This window comes from Schistocerca piceifrons, chromosome 7 (genome assembly GCF_021461385.2).
Source record: "Schistocerca piceifrons isolate TAMUIC-IGC-003096 chromosome 7, iqSchPice1.1, whole genome shotgun sequence".
Taxonomy (NCBI): Eukaryota; Metazoa; Arthropoda; class Insecta; order Orthoptera; family Acrididae; genus Schistocerca; species Schistocerca piceifrons.
The window spans coordinates 550,569,770-550,592,562 of NC_060144.1; the positions used below are offsets into that span (position 1 = coordinate 550,569,770).

A 22,793-nucleotide genomic window follows, 5' to 3' on the forward strand; every position below is an offset into this window, starting at 1 on the left:
AAAGATCTTGCATCGTGCGATTTCCACCTTTTCGGAAAACCGGAAGAACATCCGGCGGGTAAGAGATTTCCCAAAGATGAAGACGTTCACAGAGCGGTTCTCGGATGGCTTCCTGACCAAGCTGTCGAGGAATTAAAAAATTTGTAGACCCTCCAGACCGTTACTTACATGGACTTGGTGACTATCTTCAAAAATAGTGTCATGTACCTGTGTCACTTTGAAGTGGAGTGCAGCATTCAAGCCTGCCGGGGTGGCCGAGCGGTTCTAGGCGCTACAGTCTGGAACCGCGCTTCCGCTACGGTCGCAGGTTCGAATCCTGCTTCGGGCATAGGTGTGTATGATGACCTTAGGTTAGTTAGGTTTAAGTAGTTCTAAGTTATAGGGGACTAATGACCTTAGAAGTTAAGTCCCACAGTGCTCAGAGCCATTTGAACCATTTTTTTTTTTTTGCAGCATTCAAGAAAAGTTACTTAACCAGCGATAACGACATGTAATTCATTGCTTTAGGGCTCCTCGTAGTTTTACATAGCTTTTCGAAGAACAGAAACCCAGAACCAACTGTTTAAATAGAATCCAGTAGCGTTAAAAATATCTATAAGATGTCTTGTAAATATTTCAGGAGTACCTGTGTCAGAAACAGATGCATTCATATCGATCACGTGTCAGTACACGATTTCAGTCTATATCAGTTACATATAAAAGCCGCACCACTGTTTACTGCCTATGTAAAAATCTGCAGTTAATTCTTTGGTGGGTCCAACTTCCGCCATGTAACAGCTTCGTTTCCTAGCCACTAGCGTCCTATCGAGCTGTTATACTAGTCAACTTTGTCGCCCTATCTGTGAGTGTCAAATAGTCTGAAGTTTCACAAATAATATGTGAGTTCTAGGCCTACTTTCTATTCCAAGGAAAAAAACTCGCAACAGAAGTCTAATTGCTGAACATGAGATCGGCCGTACAAGATTTCCAATATACTGAATATTTCCTAGTAACAGTTTCTTACGGGGTACGTTAGACTAGAGATCACAGGAGGAGAGAAGGAGTGTCATTAGTTACATTGCGGCGAGGTTCATCGAACTAAATAGCTGCATGAAAAACATTAATTCAAGAGCAACACGGAAAACGAAAGCTGACCGGAAAAAACTGTCAACTCTAGACAAATCGTTACAAGCATAATTTAATACCGTGTACTTCCGCCCCTTGATAACCGCCGAGACTCTGTTAGGAAGTGAGTGCACGAGGTGCTGCAGATATGTCGCATCCAGGTTAAACCACTCGCCCAGGATTTGATCGCGCAATTCCTCCAGATTTCCGGGATTCGAAGTCGAAGTTCTACCCACTGTTCCGACATATCCCATAGGTTTCTATGGCGTTCAACTCAGGTGATTTTGGAGGCCAATCGAAATGTAATATGGTTGGGGAATGTTCAGGAAACCAGTCACATTTTGTTCCAGCACGAAAAACTTTAGTTTTGTTGTCTTGAAACAGAGAGGTATCAATATGAGTATACTCATCAAGAAGATATTGGCAATAGAATTCCCATCAGTAAGATGTTGACCGAAAGGCAGTACCTGATCATTCTGAATATGCTGGTTAACCTTAGTGGTCATCTCAGTGAGTGGGTCTAATTCATGATAAGGAAAACACCCCACAAAACATCACAGAACCAACTCCGGCTGCACCTGTCCTAGTACACATTGAGGAAAAATGCTTTACTTGTCATATGGTGCACTCGACGACGTGTGTCATTTGAATACAGGCAAAAACGTGACTCGTCGGACCGAATTACGTTCCGCTAGTCAGCTGCCGCCCATGCTCGATGATAATCAAGCCCATCCAAGACGTACAACGTTATGTGACTCTTTGGGCAATGGGTTCTGGCAAGGCGACTGACAGTGCTCATTGAAAGCAGTTCCCGTCATGAAGATCTCTAGTCAACAGGTTGGGGTGGACCTTCAGCCACTGCCTGCAGCAATTTCTGTTAAGTTTAGAATCGATTTTGATTTACAAGCCATGAAACGCGTCTCCGGTCACTCTCGGTCAGAGACTTTTCCCGAGCACATTTCTGACGTCGCGTTTCGTGGTCACGTGTTTTGCACCAATGTGTAGACACGTTGAGCAGTCCACCGGGAAACGCTAGTGACAGCTGGAATTTCCTCCATTTAGAAGACAGGAGGCACAATGCCTTGTTCCTTCGCCTCAAAATTTTCCACTCGGTGTAACGTGCTAAATTCCTACATGACATCAAAGACGCGCAGGTCTGGAGGAACCAGTGACGTCACTGCACATTTAAAAAGCTTGGGAAGACTACTGTTCCGCTTTATGGCGTTGTACTTCGAAGATTACATTCAACCGTCTTTCCACGCTACTACTGTACAGTTAGACAAATAATTCACTCAGTCGTACGTGTTTTTTATTACGTCAACACTCATTCAGTGCAGCAGTCATCCACATTTAGGAAAAGTCGTTACAACTACATAGTGTGCTGAATATCAGTGTCGTAAACTTCAGAATAACGGACAGATTATTTCGGTTCCCAGCGTGATCTACCTGCCTGCCATTTAAAATAGGAGAAAATGAAGGCGGAGAAAAGGTACTCTGCCGACCTGGTCAAACCACGAAATTGTAAAACCATAAAATTAAGTGAAGGGTCGACTGATGAAGCTTATCTCATCAGCTTCTATTATAGAAAGAGATCAATTTTTGCGAATATTTCCTTCAGAAAATGTGATGTACTATGTGTTTTCGGCCTTAAGCCTTTTATTGTGCCTGAGCCTTGTACTGTTCGATGCTGACGTCTGTCAATTCTTGGCTGTTTTCATCATTCTCCTTGGAATTCACAACTGCTAAAGGAAGAAGGAGTAAAGGAAAAGAAGAAAATAAATTAGGGTGCAACGTCCCATGGACGACGATACCAAGTGGAACGGAGTACAAGTTCGGATGGTGGAAAGATATCGCACGCGAGCTAATAAAAGAGACTGCCATAAATTAGGAATAGTATAGGACGTCGGCAAAGATATGTGAAAATCTTATCTTTGACCTCATGGTTCTGATTATATTGTAGCTTCACAGCGCGTGTTTTTCAACTGTTTCGTTACCAACAAACTGGTTTTGAATATCATTGTATACGCTGCCATTTATGTTCGTTTTTGTTTAGAGATTTTTCCTTCTTAATTTTGCAGAGCGGAGGATGATCTCTCACGAATGAAACTGATGATCCGGAAACAGTGATTTACGGTGATAGAGTGGAAATGCGGAAAAAATTCATGTACTGCAGAACTGTTGTGTGTATTAAATCGTAAATTGAAGGGGAAGAAACATGAACGCTGTGCCATCATAGTTGCACAAGGTGTGCATACTGACTGAAGATATTGAAATACCCCGGAAACTACACTTCGGATCAACAAAAGTTTAATTCCAATTTGTTTGTTCGGAGGGGGACATCCAATGATACCAAACTCGGCCTACCACCCCACTCCGTGCGTGGGTGGCGCGGAGCAACAATGAAATCTTCGACGGGAATCCTAATTTTTTTGTTACAGATTAATATTTTACTGCAAAATCTACGTACGTTTCTTATGAATCATTTTTTTTTCCGTGTCGCCACAGATGGCGCTATAATCGGAGAAACAGAAATGGGTACACAATCGTAATTTACGACGTGCTACTCATTGGCCCTTCAGTAGCCAATGCGACGTGGAACGCCAGCTCTATGTTGCGAGTGTAGGACAGACCAGTATTTCACAACTTCTAATTGTAAATCCCATTTGCACCGTTATATTCCTTCCACATATCGAACAAGGGACTACTCAGCACGCCATTCTAGCCGTGGCTCGAGGCGAACGTTACTGTACTTTTTGAATTAGTGTAAGTGTTCAAACACAGTACCGTCAACTTCAGTACACTTAGTGATCCGCTTTTCAATTTATGTACACAGGATAGAAGCATATCTATGGAATTGTCAGTACAGACGTTTCTGATGCGGTCGACCATGTATTCAAGGCTTTTTGGCACTTGCTGGTACATCTTATCATTTACACATCCCCACAGAAACAAATTCGGTGCCGGCCTAGCGGTTCTAGTCGCTTCAGTCCGAAAGCACGCAGCTGCTACGGTTGCAGGTTCGAATCCTGCCTCGGGCATGTATTTGTACGATGTCCTTAGGTTATTTAGGTTTAAGTAGCTCTAAGCCTAGGGTACCCGTGGTCTAGGGGTAGCGTCTTTGATTCACAATCAAAACGTCTTCGGTCCCGGGTTCGATCCCCGCAACTGCCTAAATATTGGTAAATAATCAGCATTGGCGGCCGAAGACTTCCGGCATAAGAAGTCAGCCTCATTCTGCCAACGGCCTTGTCAAAGAGGGCGGAGGAGCGGATAGAGGTTCAGGGCACTCTCTTGTCCTAGGGGTGGGAAATTGCCCCTAAAGGCGGAATTATCAGCAATGATCAACGACATGAGGATGCAGAAGGCAATCGAAACCACTGCATTGAAGATACGTAACGTGTATCCACAGGACATGTGGCCTGTATTTGAAGAAGTGTCATGATGACCTCTCCATTGGCAAAAGATTCCGGAATAGTCCCCCATTCGGATCTCCGGGAGGGGACTGCCAAGGGGGAGGTTACCATGAGAAAAAGATTGAATAATCAACGAACGGATAACGTTCTACGAGTCGGGGCGTGGAATGTCTGAAGCTTGAACGTGGTAGGGAAACCAGAAAATCTGAAAAGGGAAATGCAAAGGCTCAATCTAGATATAGTAGGGGCCAGTGGTTCAAATGGCTCTGAGCACTATGGGACTCAACATCTTAGGTCATAAGTCCCCTAGAACTTAGAACTACTTAAACCTAACTAACCTAAGGACATCACACACACCCATGCCCGAGGCAGGATTCGAACCTGCGACCGTAGCAGTCCCGCGGTTCCGGACTGCAGCGCCAGAACCGCACGGCCACCGCGGCCGGCGTAGGGGCCAGAGAAGTGAAGTGAAGTGGAAGGAAGATAAGGATTTCTGGTCAGATGAGTATCGGGTAATATCAACAGCAGCAGAAAATCGTATAACAGGTGTAAGATTCGTTATGAATAGGAAGGTAGGGCAGAGGGCGTGTTACTGTGAACAGTTCAGTGACCGGATTGTTCTAATTAGAATCGACAGCAGACCATCACCGACAACGTTAGTTCAGGTATACCTGCCGACGTCGCAAGCTGAAGATAAACAGAGAGAAAGTGTATGAGGATATTGAAAGGGTAATGCAGTATGTAAAGGGGGACGAAAATGTAATAGTCATGGGCGACTGGAATGCAGTTGTAGGGGAAGGAGTAGAAGAAAAGGTTACAGGAGAATATGGGCTTGGGACAAGGAATGAAAGAGGAGAAAGACTAATTGAGTTCTGTAACAAGTTTCAGCTAGTAATAGCGAATACCCTGTTCAAGAATCACAAGAGGAGGAGGTATACTTGGAAAAGGCCGGGAGGTACGGGAAGATTTCAATTAGATTACATCATGGTCAGACAGAAATTCCGAAATCAGATACTGGATTGTAAGGCGTACCCAGGAGCAGATATAGACGCAGATCACAATATAGTAGTGATGAAGAGTAGGCTGAAATTTAAGACGTTAGTCAGGAAGAATCAATACGCAAAGAAGTGGGATACGGAAGTACTAAGGACTGACGAGATATGTTTGAAGTTCTCCAACGCTATAGATACAGCAATAACGAATAGCTCAGTAGACAGTGCAGTTGAAGAAGAATGGACATCTCTAAAAAGGGCCATCACAGAAGTTGGGAATGAGAACATATGTACAAAGAAGGTAGCTGCGAAGAAACCATGGGTAACAGAAGAAATACTTCAGTTGATTGATGAAAGGAGGAAGTACAAACATGTTCCGGGAAAATCAGGAATACAGAAATACAAGTCGCTGAGGAATGAAATAAATAGGAAGTGCAGGCAAGCTAAGACGAAATGGCTGCAGGAAAAATGTGAAGACATCGAAAAAGATATGATTGTCGGAAGGACAGACTCAGCATACAGGAAAGTCAAAACAACCTTTTGTGACATTAAAAGCAACGGTGATAACGTTAAGAGTGCAACCGAAATTCCACTGTTAAATGCAGAGGAGAGAGCAGATAGGTGAAATGAATACATTGAAAGCCTCTATGAGGGTGAAGATTTGTCTGATGTGATAGAAGAAGAAACAGGAGTCGATTTACAAGAGATAGGGTATCCAGTATTAGAATCGGAATTTAAAAGAGCTTCGGAGGACTTACGGTCAAATACGGCAGAAGGGATAGATAACATTCCATCAGAATTTCTAAAATCATTGGGGGAAGTGGCAACAAAACGACTATTCACGTTGGTGTGTAGAATATATGAGTCTGGCGATATACCATCTGACTTTCGGAAAAGCATCATCCACACAATTCCGAAGACGGCAAGAGCTGACAAGTGCGAGAATTATCGCACAATCAGCTTAACAGCTCATGCATCGGAGCTGCTTACAAGAATAATATACAGAAGAATGGAAAAGAAAATTGAGAGTGCGCTAGGTGACGATCAGTTTGGCTTTAGGAAAATTAAAGGGACGAGAGAGGCAATTCTGACGTTACGGCTAATAATGGAAGCAAGGCTAAAGAAAAATCAAGACACTTTCATAGGATTTGTAGACCTGGAAAAAGCGTTCGACAATATAAAATGGTGCAAGCTGTTCGAGATTCTGAAAAAAGTAGGGGTAAGCTATAGGGAGAGACGGGTCATATAGAATATGTACAACAACCAAGAGGGAATAATAAGAGCGGACGATCAAGAACGAAGTATTCGTATTAAGAAGGGTGTAAGACAAGGCTGTAGCCTTTCGCCCCTACTCCTCAATCTGTACATCGAGGAAGCAATTATGGAAATAAAAGAAAGGTTCAGGAGTGGAATTAAAATACAAGGTGAAAGGATATCAATGATACGATTCGCTGATGACATTGCTATCCTGAGTGAAAGTGAAGAAGAATTAAATGATCTGCTGAACGGAATGAACAGTCTAATAAGTACACAGTATGGTTTGAGAGTAAATCGGAGAAAGACGAAGGTAATGAGAAGTAGTAGAAATGAGAACAGCGAGAAACTTAACATCAGGATTGATGGTCACGAAGTCAATGAAGTTAAGGAATTCTACTACCTAGTCAGTAAAATAACCAATGACGGACGGAGCAAGGAGGACATCAAAAGCAGACTCGCTATGGCAGAAAAGGCATTTCTGGCCAAGAGAAGTCTACTAACATCAAATATCGGCCTTAATTTGAGGAAGAAATTTCTGAGGATGTACGTCTGGAGTTCAGCATTGTATGGTAGTGAAACATGGACTGTGGGAAAACCGGAACAGAAGAGAATCGAAGCATTTGAGATGTGGTGCTATAGACGAATGTTGAAAAGTAGGTGGACTGATAAGGTAAGGAATGAGAAGGTTCTACGCAGAATCGGAGAGGAAAGGAGTGTGTGGAAAACACTGATAGGGAGAAGGGACAGGATGATAGGACATCTGCTAAGACATGAGGGAATGACTGTCATGGTACTAGAGGGAGCTGTAGAGAGCAAAAACTGTAGAGGAAGACAGAGATTGGAATACGTCAAGCAAATAATTGAGGACGTAGGTTGCAAGTGCTACTCTGAGATGAAGAGGTTAGCACAGGAAAGGAATTCGTTGGGGGTCGCATCAAACCAGTCAGTAGACTGATGACAAAAAAAAAAAATAAATAAATAAATAAAGTCTTAGGGACTGATGGCCTCAGATGTTAAGTCCCATACTGTTCAGAGCCATTTGAACCATTTTTGAAGAAATCTGATGGCGTCAAATCTGGCGACGTAGCGGGCTAGTTAACAGGGCCACCTCTGCCGATCCACCGACCAGTGTAAACTCGCTCAAATACCTCCCGTGTTTCAATACGATGGGCAACCGTCATGCTGAAACCCCACACGTTGTCGGAGATTCAGGGTAAGATCCTGCAGTAATAACGGTAAGTCCTATTCCAAAAACGTTCGACGTGTGCGTTCATTTAACGTGCCGTCTATAAAATATGGACCACTGGCTTTCTTTCCCATAATGCTACACCATACGTTAACCGACCAAACACGTTGTTGGTCAGCTTGCCGTAATTAGTGGGAATGGTGTACATTCCAGTAATACATGTTATGCCGGTGAACGCTACCATAGTTTTTGAAAACTCAGTAGATAACAACGTGGAGGCCGTTTGCCTTTGTTGACGTTCCCATTTACAAAACACTACCAGGTTATGGAAATCGGCGCCATGATGTCCTTGATGCAGTGGTACGCGGTATGGGTGATACTTAAGACGGTGCATTATTGTGACATTACTGCCTAGGGACGTACTGGAATCGCGGTGTATTTGCCGAGGGCTAATCCATGGGTTAGCATGCACTGCTGTTTCATTAGCTTCTCCTGTAACACGTTTGCTTCGTTCACTTTTGCCGGTCTGTTCGCTACTGTCAGACATAAAGGCATTGACATCCTTGTAAAAGAACGAACGAGAGCGAGTTTTCTGTGGAAAACGCTCGGAATACAAGGCAGCAGCAGCCACAACATTTCTCCTACATTCTCCGTAAATCAGGACCATTACATTTTTTTTGTTTTATGGTTGCAACATTCATCGTCCACTTGCTCCTCTTTTCTCCAAATGATAGGTGGATATGCAGACAATAAACACTGTGTAGTATTGTAATTTTTAGAGCCGCTATCTGTTGTACGTCTGCCTAGGGCTGTTGATATTTTTCAATGTATCCAGTGTGGTGTCACCGCCAGACACCACACTTGCTAGGTGGTATCTCTAAATCGGCCGCGGTCCATTAGTACATGTCGGACCCACGTGTCGCCACTGTCAGGGATCGCAGACCGAGCGCCACCACAAGGCAGGTATCGAGATACGGACTAGCACTCGCCCCAGTTGTACGGAAGACTTTGCTAGCGACTACACGGACGAAGCATCGCTCATTAGCCGAGCAGATAGTTAGAATAGCCTTCAGCTAAGTCAATGGCTACGACCTAGCAAGGCGCCATTAGTAACATTGCCTGTATATAAAGAGTCTCACTTGTATCGCCACAATCTCCAGACGTACCAAAAGGATGGATTAAAGTTAAGTATTCCAGAAGCTACGTACTTTTCTTTATAGCATTCATTACGTATCCTGTTTCAGACCTCCCGCCTTCCTGCTTTAGCTTAGCGCGTGCCTTTCGGCTTCCTCTCATTGTGTCTAGGCTGTCTTGTCTAGACACAACATCCAGAATTCGATATATCGATATTTTATAAAGTATTATTATCGGTCCTCGATATATAAAGAAAAGTGTCGATATATCGACGGAAAATGTATCGAAGTACCGGCCTATAAAAATATCGGCTACAGAATGAGATTTTCACCGAAATGTGCGCGGATATGAAACTTCCTGGCAGATTAAAAGTTTGTGTCGAGCCCAGACTCGAACTCGGAACACTTGCGTTTCGCGGAAGAATGCTCTACCAACTGAGCTACCCAAGCACAACTGACGGCCCGTCCTCACTGCTTCTATTCTGCCAGTACCTCGTCTCCTACCTTTCGAAAGGTCTCCTATCTTTAGAAACCGCTACGGTCGCAGGTTAGAATCCTGCCTCGGGCATGGATGTGTGTGATGTCCTTAAGTTAGTTAGGCTTAAGTAGTTCTGTTCTAGGGACTGATGACCTCAGATGTTAAGTCCCATAGTGCTCACAGCCATTTGAATCACTTTGTTTCTGACAAGATGTGTCCATGTTGTGAACAGTGGGAGTTGACCTCCAAAAAATTGAAGTGTCTTATTCTTCACAGGAGTACCACAAATACAAATAACAAAAATTTTAAGGGTATAAATTCAACTAAATACTTCGGATCTACAATTGCGAATTACTTAGAAACGAAAATGTTACGAGGAAGACGAATGAAGGACTGCGTGTTATTGACAGAACTCTTACAAAGTCTAAGAGATTTTATAAAGAGACTGCCTACAGTACGCTTATCCGTCCACTTCTGGGGTAGAGCGTCTCGGTATGAGACCTTTACCATACAGAAATGGCAGGGAACATTGGATAAGTTAAAAGAAGGGAAGCCCGTTTCTTATTTTCACGAAATAGGTGAGACAGTGTGTGGAACATGATAAGTGACTTGGGGCGGCAGTCATTTGAATAACACAGTTTAACGTTGCGGAGATATATTTTCACGAAATTACCATCACCAACTTCTTCCCAAATACCAAAATATTTTACCGACTCCCACCTACATACGGAGAAATGTTCATCGTGAGAAAATAAGGGAAATCAGAGCTCACACGGAAAGATTTAGACGGTCACACCTCACACGCGTAGTTCGAGAGTACTATGGTCGACAAATAGTCTGATTCTCCGAATCTTCTGCCTACCACCTAAGTGTGAATTTGAGAGTAATCACGTAAATATAGAACTCAGAAAGGTGATGTGACACACCTCCAGAATCTCCTACACATGTATGTACCGTTAACATGCAATAAATGTGCTAAGTTCCTTGTATAAAGCGTTTTACGTAAGTGACATCATCTTCTGTCTTGCGCAACGAACGGCAGGGCCGAACGTGCAACAGTTTTTCATAGCACACTGGTCAGAGTTCATTGCCTCCGCTGTGTACGTACCGCGAAGCGGGAGATTTGAAAATGATCCAGTTTTCAAACTGTCTTACAGCAGCATCTGAAACCTTCCACAGGGCCAAAATCTTGCATGCGCGGAAGAGTTGGTTACCGATAGTTGCGAACCACCGCGGAAACAAATAATGTCTGGTTTTCCAAGAGGGCAGCACCTGACAAACTGCAGCTTCTGCCACCCTACAACTTTCACGGTCTTAACCCTATACGCTTCCACTGTTCGTTTCAGTCCCTATCACGATGGTGAAATAGATCACTTTGGATGTATTCCAATCTCTTTCTTCTACACCTGTTAGCCTCTATGGCTCCCTGTAGTACCACAGACGTAATTCCGTGATGTCAAGCGATAATCTGCTTTTTTATGTCCTCCTTGCTCCGTCCGTCATTGGTTATTTTGCTGCCTAGGTAGCAGAATTCCGTAACTTCATCTACTTCGCGCCCATCAACTCTGATGTTAAATTCCTCCCTGTTCTCATTTCTGCTACTTCTCAATTCTTCCGTCTTTATTCGATTTACTCTCATTTCATTTTTTTATTCATTAGACTGTTGGTTCCATTCAAAAAATTCTGTAATTGTGGTGCACTTTTACTGAGAATAGCATGTCATCACCGAATCTTACTGAATTTTAATTGCACTCTTGAATCTTTCTTTTATTTCCGTCATTGTTCCTTCGATGTATAAGTTAAACACAGCATGGGTGAAGGGTTTACACTCCTGCCTTAACCGGTTTTAATCCTAGTACTTCGCTGTTCATCTTCTAGTCTTATTTTTCCCTCTACATTCTTGAACATATTGTATATTACCCAACTTTCCCTCGTTATTACCCCTATTTTTCTCAGAATTTCGAACACCTTGTACCATTTTACATTGTCAAATGCTTTTTCCAGGTCAACAAATTCTATGGACATGTCTTGATCTGTTTCCAGTTTTGCTTGCATTATCAATCACTGGTGCCTTTACCGTTCCTACAGTCAAACTGATCGTCATCTAACATATCCCCAATTTCCTTTTTTCTGTATATTATCCATATCGTTAACTTGGCTGCATAAGCTGCTAAGCTGATTGTCGGCTTTTGAAATATTCAATATAAATTCGAAATGGCGCGTCTAAATAAAATCTCGGTTTTCAGGCAGCGTAATTTCGAATAAAATCCACAACTTTTCGACAGCTATCTTCACCATCATGATAGGGACTGAAACGAGCAATGGACATGTATTGGGCAGGACATGGCGCTGCCCTGTTGAATAAACAGACGTCATTCTCTTCAGCAGCGTTCCGCACGTATCTTAAGTTGTTCAACTCTCCCCGCGCATGACCGTTTGTGCTGCGTGTAAAGTTATAGAAGCTGCTATAAGATACTTTCAAAATCAGACCACTTTCAGATCTCCTGCTTCGCGGTACACGCACGCAGCAGAGACAGTGAACTCTGACCCGTGTACTCTGCAGAAGCTGTTGCACGTCCGGGCCTGCCTTCAAATGTTCAAATGGCTCTGAGCACTATGGGACTAAACATCTGTGGTTATCAGTCCCCTAGAACTTAGAACTACTTAAACCTAACTAACCTAAGGACATCACACACATCCATGCCCGAGGCAGGATTCGAACCTGCGACAGTAGCAGTCGCGCGGTTCCGGATTGAGCGCCTAGAACCACTAGACCACCGCGGCCGGCGGGGACTGCCTTCGTTGCACAAGACAGGCAGCGATCCATTTGAGATGTGATCCATTTGAGATGCCTTCTTTACCGGGTTTCGAACAGTTCATGCCAGAAACTATGCAAATTTATTGCTGGTTAACGGTACATACATGTGCGGCAGAGTATGGAGTTTGGGTCTGAAGTGTATGTTACTGCACATTAGCATTCAACATATCCCCATTTCGAATGCGGAACATATCGTACTCGCGTTCATACTGCGCCATGTGGTGTGCAGCATTTCTGGAGTGGTTTGGTGAAATATCGCTCTAATCCGCCCCCGTATGTCGGCCAGATTCTATGGTATTCGTGCATACGCTGTTGACGTATACCCACACAAAAAAATCTGTAGGCGTTTGGTCGGGGCTATTAGGCGGCCTCGGGATAGGTCCACCATGGCCGCAACAACGATGACAGAATATCTGGTTGAAAAGTTACCGAACTACGAGAGGCCGATGCGATGGAGCGCCGTCTTGTAGATATATAATGGTGTCTTGCTGAACTGAGGGACCACATACTGATCGATCATTTCAGTGTTTCTGACGGCTCGAACAGTCTCCTCTACAAGAAAGAATGGGCTGAAGGGGACTGGTCACTCCGATCCAGAGCAACGCCCCATTCGAGCTCGTATGGACCATGAGAATTCTCGGTAACATTAATGATACGATTACGCGGTAGACTCGGGCATTGACCTGGAATGTTGTATCTCCAAGAACATCAATCGATTTAACCACTGTTCGTTCGCTTCCTGTCGCTCATACCTAATCATAAGAAATTGTTGCATCACCTCAAAGAGGCAGTTTTAAATACAGGGTGTTCATTTTAAGTGAATTTATTGAAATGTCACGTAAACCACATACCGGATTAAATAAAATTATACGAGGTGCATTCAAGTTCTAAGGCCTCCGATTTTTTTTCTAATTAACTACTCACCTGAAATCGATGAAACTGGCATTACTTCTCGACGTAATAGCCCTGCAGACGTACACATTTTTCACAACGCTGACGCCATGATTCCATGGCAGCGGCGAAGGCTTCTTTAGGAGTCTGTTTTGACCAGTGGAAAATCGCTGAGGCAATAGCAGCATGGCTGGTGAATGTGCGGCCACGGAGAGCGTCTTTTATTTTAGGAAAAAGCCAAAAGTCACTAGGAGCCAGGTCAGGTGAGTAGGGAGCATGAGGAAACACTTCAAAGTTGTTATCACGAAGAAACCGTTGCGTAACGTTAGCTCGATGTGTGGGTGCGTTGTCTCGGTGAAACCGCACACGCGCAGCCCTCCCCGGACGTTTTTGTTTCAGTGCAGGAAGGAATTTGTTCTTCAAAACTTTTCGTAGGACGCACCTGTTACCGTAGTGCCCTTTGGAACGCAATGGGTAAGGATTACGCCCTCGCTGTCCCAGAACATGGACACCATCATTTTTTCAGCACTGGCGGTTACCCGAAATTTTTTTGGTGGCGGTGAATCTGTGTGCTTCCATTGAGCTGATGGCGCTTTATTTCTGGATTGAAAAATGGCATCCACGTCTCATCCATTGTCACAACCGACGAAAAGAAAGTCCCATTCATGCTGTCGTTGCGCGTCAACATTGCTTGGCAACATGCCACACAGGCAGCCATGTGGTCATCCTTCACCATTCGTGGCACCCACCTGGATGACACTTTTCGCATTTTCAGGTCGTCATGCAGGATTGTGTGCACAGAACCCACAGAAATGCCAACTCTGGAGGCGATCTGTTCATCAGTCATTCGGCGATCCCCGAAAACAATTCTCTCCACTTTCTCGATCATGTCGTCAGACCGGCTTGTGCGAGCCCAAGGTTGTTTCGGTTTGTTGTCACACGACGTTCTGCCTTCATTAAACTGTCGCACCCACGAACGCACTTTCTACACATCCATAACTCCATCACCACATGTCTCCTTCAACTGTCAATGAATTTCAATTGGTTTCACACCACGCAAATTCAGAAAACAAATGATTGCACGCTGTTCAAAAAAGGAAAACGTCGCCATTTTAAGTATTTAAAACAGTTGTCATTCTCGCCGCTGGCGGTAAAATTCCATCTGCTATACGGTGCTGCCATCTCTGGGACGTATTTACAATGAACGCGGCCTCATTTTAAAACAATGCGCATGTTTCTATCTCTTTCCAGTCCGGAGAAAAAAATCAGAGGCCTTAGAACTTGAATGTACCTCGTAATTCCAATTTGTTTGTCTCAGAGGAGAACATTCAACAATACCACACTCGATCCGCCACCCCTCTCCGTGCGCGGGTGGCGAGGGCTAATTTTAAATCTTCAATGGGAACCCCATTTTCTTTTTATTGCAGATTATGGCTGTATGGGAAAATCTACATAGATTTGTCTGCAGCATTTCCTTCGTTTCACCACAGATGGCGCTGTAATGGCAGGAATAGAAATGGGTACGCAATCGTAATTTACGACATGCTACTCAATGGACCTTGAATATCCAATGCCTCCTGCGACCCTACCTCCTTGCAGTGAGGGTAAGACAGGCCAGTATTTCGTAACTTCTGATTGGAAACTCCGTTCGCAACGCTGTATTCCTCCCACATATCAAACAGGGGACTACTCGACGGCCGGCCTGGATGACCGAGCGGTTCTAGGCGCTACAGTCTGGAACCGCACAGCCGCTACGGTCGCAGATTCGAATCCTGCCTCGGGCATGGGTGTGTGTGATGCCCTTAGGTTAGTTAGGTTTAAGTAGTTCTAGGGGACTGATGGCCTCAGACGTTAAGTCCCATAGTGCTCAGAGCCATTTGAACCATTTGACTACTCGACGCGCCACCGTGGTCGTGTGGCGAACTACGACGAATCGTAACAGGCACTTCACATATCGTGCAGACTAGGTGTGTTGATAAAACATCTATACATCTATATATCGATAATCGTTCAGCTAATATCAATTTTTATAGGGTATAATTTCATTTCCGATCTGTCGATACCAAAATGGCAGCATCGACTGCCGATATCTTTATTTTATATATTTTGTTTGGAAGTTTTCGGTCAATATTTGAAATAGTTCTTTTTAAATTACTGTAGAACATAATTTTTCTGTAACTGTGTGAATGAGTCTCACTACATTTTGAGGTTTCATCAAGTCCAGAGGTCCCCTTTGACTGTGTGAAGCAAGTATAGGAGGTGTAAGGGGTCCGTAGGTCCTTACTATAAATTTGCACTCGGCACAGGTCGATAGGGCGATCAATCGATTGTGTCGTGTTGCGAGAGCGAGTGTGGAGTTGAGCGTGTGCCATGTTGCGGGTAGAGGTGTGTGGAGGTCGTTGTTGAAATGTAAGGCTTTAACGGAGAAGGGAGTCGCCATCGCCGTGGCTAGACCCCTTTGTACTAGAATAATACCAGGAAGGTGAAGAAGTATTATTACGAAAGTGGTCACTGACATTTCTAGGGCGATATTTGGTTTCGCGTCTACCGCTCCGGCATCACCTTGGATTGCAATGTTGGATTGCAGTGTTGGATGCAGTGATGGATTAGCGTGTGACGATAATGGAAAATGAAGAAGCCTGTGCTGAGATTAGCCGTAATTAGATATGTTTGACGAAGGCAGGCTGTCTCCTTTTTTGTGTTTTTTGAGAAGAATATAGGTTCGCAATTAGTGAATCTGTGTTGGTGTTTTTCTTGTTACCAGACATTTCATTATTACAGTACTGAACAGGACGAACTGGAAAGTAACAACTTCCGTAGCAGTCAATTCCGATTACCAGCCCCATTAGGTACACGGTCATATTAATAATAAATATTGGGCTGCTATTCGATCAGATCAGGTCGGGATAAATAAACAGAGGTGTTACAGAGGCACAAAGAAGTAGTCGGAATTGCACTGGCGGGTGTCGGTATGGATGGAATAATAAGATTTCCGATGTGAATAAATAGCACATCAACGGCGTTAGAAACAATTTTAACGTAACTAGTGTGCCACTTCTTCACATCGGCAGTCCCCAAGAGCAGTTCTGAAAATGATGAACAAAAATCTAAACGTGAACACTGATCTTTGCAGTGGGTGGAGACGTGTGAGGGGAAATGGAGACGTAATCGGCGCTCGGCGCTACAAACAGAAACTGCCACGTTTAACGTAACCATGCAGTTTTGACACTGCCGCTGCTACGTAGCTGGCGTTTGCGGAAATGAAAAAAACAGGAAGTCGTCATTACGTGTTCACGACAAATACGATACGTGACGAAATGAACGACGTACGCATCGGACACCTTTAGTTGTGCCACTTACATGCAGTACCATTGTAAGCAAAGTGGTTACCGCCAGGCGTGAACGTTTCCCTTTCAATTCTTGCTCTGAGGGGGTATAAGAAGGCTTCTAGCTTACTGATATATAGAATATTTAATCATAAAGCAATACTTAAATATACAGCTCTAAGACCGGCAGTATACGAGGCCTGTTCAGAAAGTAAGCTCCGATTGATTGCCAAATTGAAACCACAGTGAACATCAGAAATGTTTTACTTCTAACAATTAGATACACCTTTCAGCTACTTCTCTACGTAGTCGCCGTTCTTAGACTTTTGTCATAGCGTTGTACCAACTTTTCAATAGCCTCATCATAGAAGGCAGCCGCCAGTGCTTTCCACCAATTCTCCACGCTGGCCTACACCTCGTTGTCTGTGTCAAAATGTTGTCTTCAAAGACAGCGGTTCATGTGACCAGAGATGAAACTCAGGGGGAGACAATTGCGGACTGTATTGTGGGTAATCTAGCATTTCCATTTGAAAACGATGCAGGAGCATCTTCATTGCCCCTGCAGAATGCGGCTGAGAATTGTCTTGAAGAAGAAACAGCACGACAGTTATGTAATGTTAGCTGCATAGCTTCAGGCGAAATTTCTCACCAGGCCCTCGTACTTGGCGGCAGACACTATTTTCTAGACATCTTTACGCACTCACTGCGAGCTCAGAAATGAGAAGAGCGACGTGATGCTAACTGGGGTTATACTAGAGACACTACCCAACACATCTGTGCAAAGCTTTATCGGATTTTCATAGTCGTTTCCATTTCGCGACCGATCGGAGCTTACTTTCTGAACGCCCCTCGTGTTTACAATGTGCAGTCGACATAAAACTTCCTGGCAGATTAAAACTGCGTGCCGGACCGAGACTCAAATTCGGAACCTTTGCCTGTCGCGGGCAATTGCTGCCCCAACTGAGGTAGCGCGACTCACTCCCCGTCCTCACAGCTTTAATTCCGCCAGTATTTCGTCTCCTGCCGACTGAAGCGCCTAGAACCGCTCGTCCACTGCAGCCGGCTGTCAGGATCATTTTTTCATTCCTTTATAACTTCTTATGATTTTACTAAACCGTAAACTACAGCATGACCTGCAAACAATTGAAGAGAGTTGTTCAGATCAAGTCCTACATCTTTTATACAGATTAAGAGCAGCAGGCCGCTATAACACTTTCTTGTGTAACCGTAGATATAACTTTGGTTTTACTCGATGACTTCTCGTCAGTTATTACGAATTGTGACGTTTGAGACATGAAATCCCGAAAGAAGTCGCACAGATGACACAGCGATCCATAGGCACGCAAATCGTTTGGAAGCCACTTGTGAGGAACGGTGTCAAAAGCCTGCTGGAAACTTAGAAATATGAAATCAAGCTAATATTCTGTGTTGATAGCACTCACTACCTCGTGTAAATAAAAAGCCAGTTGTGTTTCAGTAGACCCATATTTTGTGAATCCGTGCTGGTTGTGTGTCAATGGATGGTTTCCTCGAGCGATCTGGTAGTGTTGGAACAGTGTAGATTCCAAAATCCTTCTACGAATCCGCGTTATTGGTATGGGTCCATAATTCAACGAATAACTTATTTCCTTGTGTATCTTCGTGGTCTGCTCAAATTTGTACTCTTTTGTCTTCCGAGCAGTCGCACATGATGGATTAAACTGTAGACATTTCATCGACATACTATGAAAGGAAACTGCTTAGTGTTCTGTCTACACCAGAAGATTTGTCTGTATTAAGAGACTTACGTTACTTCACTACACAGAGATTGTATCTACATCCAGATTACTCACGTTGGCAGCTGTTCTTGTTTTAAATTTTGGAATATTCACTGCGCCTTCTTTGCCGAAAATTTTTTGTGAAACCGCGTTAACCAATTCCTCTTCTTAGTGACTGTTCCTTGCTCAATACTTTCAGGCAAGTTGGAATTGTTTGAAGGACATTAACACCAACCCGAATCTTTGACTGGAAGAAAGAGCTTAGCTGTCAGGTCTTCAAGTTGGCTTCCTCCGTTTTGCAGTAGAAGGCAACAGTGGCAAGAGGTGGTACAGGTGGTAGGTTGTATACGTCAAGCAATTAAGCTTAGGCGTTTTAAGCATATGCGTACCCATCAAAGTATTACTCGATTTCTGATTCCATCATAAAGTTATTCTCAATTGAATATGTCAACTATCGAGCCCAGAACTCATAATTTGCGGCAAGTCTTAATTTTCTGCTTTAACATGAAGATATTTGCAGGTAAGACTCATAAATGCCGGATACGACCCACGGCGAGGTACCTATTAGCGAAAGAACGTGCCCAGAATGGCTTCAGTGCTTCAAGAACGGTGACTTTGACGTCGCAGACCGACATGACGGCGGAAGACAGAAAGTTTTAGAAGCTGCAAACACGGGCGGAAACAATCACAGGAGATCACTATCAAAAGCAGCGGTAAACGTGAAAAGGTGGTTTTCCAGCGTAACAGTGCTCGCCCCATGGTGCAAAACCGGTCAAAACATACTTCGAAACACTCAAATGGGAAATCGTACTCCACCCTCCGTATTCTCCAGACAAAAGCATCTTTTGACTGCAACCCGTTTCGATCGATAGTGCACAGCCTGGTTGACTAGTATTTCCGGTCATAAGAACAAGTCCAAAAATATGTCGATTCATGGATGTCGTAGACGCCCAGATCTTCCGCCGCAGAAGTAGTATGCTGCCCGAGTGACTTCTGAAAGTAGTGAACAGCGATGAATAATAGTTTGATCTTAAATTTTTTCGAAGTTTTTCATAAGAAAGCTTGAAACCTCGAGAAAAAACGGCGGTCGCAAAGTGGTAGACCTAATAGAACCACAGCGTTGTCTCGAAAATAAATCTTTCACAGTGCATCCTGTTTCATCACCTTCGAAGAAGTTTCAACATAGCGCGTACTCCGCCGTAGAGTGAAAAATCGATTCTGTTCCTCCATTTATGGACATTACTGCAGAATATGACTTTCATGACAAATATGCGATAGACGCATAAATTTCTCAAAGTACGCTAATACTGAGCAAATGAGTTTCTCAGACACAACTGGCGCGACCGCGTCCCAGATATGGAGATGAGAGAAGAGCTGGTGGAACTTTGTGGCAGCAGTTCATCACGAGGAAAACGAGCTTAGTAGCGGAATAATATGCCGGTAGAATCCCCCACGTCGTGTTTTAGGTCAGAAACTTCTGTTTCACGTAACATTTTTACTTGCTCTAACTGGAACATCGTAGTGGCCGACATGTTAATATGATTAATGTGGGCTCTATAACAAAAATGGAAACGTATTCTTTTAGGAAGCTTTCATATGAGTATTCGCCAATTTCATTTTAATCCTTTTTTAAACTGCATCTAATAGCTATATGATTGTACTGCAGGGTTTTTCAAAGAGTCAGCTGATTACCTAGCTAGAAGCACGCTTTTCTTCTTTAAAATCAAAGTAGGTAACCAGTATTTTCAGAAGTATAGAAAACGCACAAAAGCATTTCATCTCTGTATTTTGGTCTTCAGATGACGCATAGTTTTTCTCTATTGTCTACCAGAAGCAGCATTGCGTTAATGAGTAAAAGTGGCATTGTTGTCAACAGAACTGTTACAATGAGCTGAAATTTAAATATTTGAAAAAGAAACTCGGCAGTTCAAGAGATTGTATCTGTGCACACGAAATTTAAACATTTTCCTGTAGATGCTACATGTGTAACAACCTGTCCCAGGTGAATATCCTGTGTCTCTACTACTTTTCTCAAAAGTGAGTGCCTTTGGGTTTGACAGGAAAAAATGAGCTAAGTAACATTTAATCGTCGTACCAATTTCAGTTCATAGAGCAGATAAATACGTTTTTAGCAGAGCTGTTGAAGATAAATGAGTGGTGAATGAATTAGTTTATAACTCCATGAATGGGTTACAACCGTTTCGCTAGCCACAAAGCAGCTCACCCTACACGGGAAGTGCTCCACTGTTTTTGTAACTAAATTTTACTTCAATTGATTAGCAGTATAATGAGACTTAAAGTGTGTTCTTTTTTGTTCCAGCCTTCCGGGAGAGCTGGGAAGAGTGGTGGACATACGATGGTATTTCAGGTAAGGCAGACACCGTCTTTGTTCAGACTCAGTAGATTCAGTTCCAGTACACGGTCAGGAGCAATTGCTGCGAACCCTTTCAGTCGCTGCCACTTGTTTCTGTACAAAAACGTCTCTAAATGTGCTCAAGAGCTACTAATATATCTCTCTGTGGTTAGAAGTGTTGGTATAAAATTACTGGAACTTAATGCAGTCCCAATTGACAGGAATCTACTTTTCCCATTGTCGCCTAGTATACACAGCTTATCTGACGAGCAGCAGTGCTTCATACTCTTTTTATGTTGAAGTCGATATCTGTATAGTTGGTAGGTCGGTAGAAACCAAACAGGGGGGAAATATTCGTCACTGGCACTACCAGTCCCAGAAGGATAGGAAAGGTGCAGAAGTAGACCTAGCGTTGGTGAGTATCAGTATGAAGAAAAGTAGTGATTGTTATTTGGACGTTTCTTTTTTACCGTTCTCCAGTTAAGAGATTGTACTGAAGATTGTATTACACACAACTGTCTTTACAGAATGAGTTAGAGATAATTTGATCCCATGACTCTGTAGGTTTCTTTAAACCTGCCGGTGCTCTGAAAACGTAAACCAAACACTACCTTCAAAGCAGTTAAACATGTACATTGTAACACTACGCTCGGGCGCACGATACTCTTTAAAGCCTGTACTATGGTAAGTTGACGGGCTTCACCTTATAAGAGAGGATTTTGGTATATATGTTGACCGCGTGTACCTGGATGGAGGCAAAATCAGACTTACACCCACTCAGTAACAACAATGATACGTCAAGCAAGTCTGAAGTGCAACTACACGTTAGGACGGACAAGAAACAACACAGCAGATGCGACCAAGTTGTTAATAATACGGTCGCCAGCCTAATTAGGCATTAACTGAGTTTCTTCCCTGTACAAGTGGATGGACGTTCAAGCATAACAACACGTAGTAACACTGCATTATATGGTAAATTTTAGAACCAGAAAATCTACTGAACTAATAATTTCACTTTCTGTACTAACATGGACAAGCCATAAATACACAACAAAACACTAAAATGTTTACTACGAACTTCGTACTGTCTATTGATCTGATTAAAATCGGGCATAGGTTACCCTAGAAATAGCACTTTCGAAACACACATACAATGTCAATTTTGAAAAAGGTAAAACACTGATAAATTTTGGTTTTATATTAACTTTAACTTTGCTGGTCAAATCAGTTCAGTACACTTCAGAATACAAATGAATAGAAAAGAAAAGGGGGGGGGGGCTGAAACTATTATGATCACTGTATTGAAAATTTTGATAATTTCAATCACTAAGTACTCAAGATTACCAGTATATGAGTTACTACTATTTTTGTCTCATTTCCTGCTCAATTAACTACCATTATTTCTGCCTCAAAATAATTAAACTTCATTACTAATTCAAATTCAAAATAATCTTCTAACTTTGTCAGACCTATTTTATTTACGTATATATTCATTAACAACAAAGTTCTTTAAACATCATTCTAACATAAATAGGTTGGCAGGTAATTATTATTAACATAAATTTTAAATCTTCATTTCGGGACACTCGGATTGCACAACATGTGGAAAGGACCCTGCCTAGGTTAGTTGTGAGGATAATTAAATGATAGTACAGTTCTGGTAAAATTTAAGTTGTTATTGAACAGTATGGAACAAAAATAACACTGGTCCACACGAATACAGTACTAAAAGTTTCAACCTGTTCGTATCGATGCGGCGATCGGCAGGCGGCGAGATGGCGAGGCACAGAGCACACATATAATCACAGCAATGGCTCTTGATGTATCGGCAGTTTGCTTCTTCTTAGCGTCGCCATACTTTTACGTTTAGTGCCTATGGAATATTGCCATGCTGTATAGGCGTCGGAAACGGCACATCCGAGGCTCAACGAAATCCCGTTTTCCAGGAGAGCCTCCTCGATCCAGAACGTGTTTCTCAGACCGATGCCCAACTCCGACTACTACTGCTGAGCCCGTTATGCCGTGCCGCGCCCGTGTGCATTTTCCCGCGCTCGCCTGCCATCCACCTTTTACCGCACCCGTACA

The 22,793-nt window shown here is 43.2% G+C and overlaps 1 protein-coding gene across 1 annotated transcript in view; it reads left to right on the forward strand.

Annotated features, from left to right (window-relative positions):
• LOC124805061 (carbonic anhydrase-related protein 10-like) overlaps positions 1-22,793 on the forward strand; it is a 392,918-nt gene that overhangs the window by 144,229 nt on the left and 225,896 nt on the right. The window contains exon 3 of the mRNA XM_047265485.1: positions 20,676-20,723. Coding sequence (XP_047121441.1) covers positions 20,676-20,723 — 48 coding nt within the window. The remainder of the gene's footprint in view (positions 1-20,675; positions 20,724-22,793) is intronic.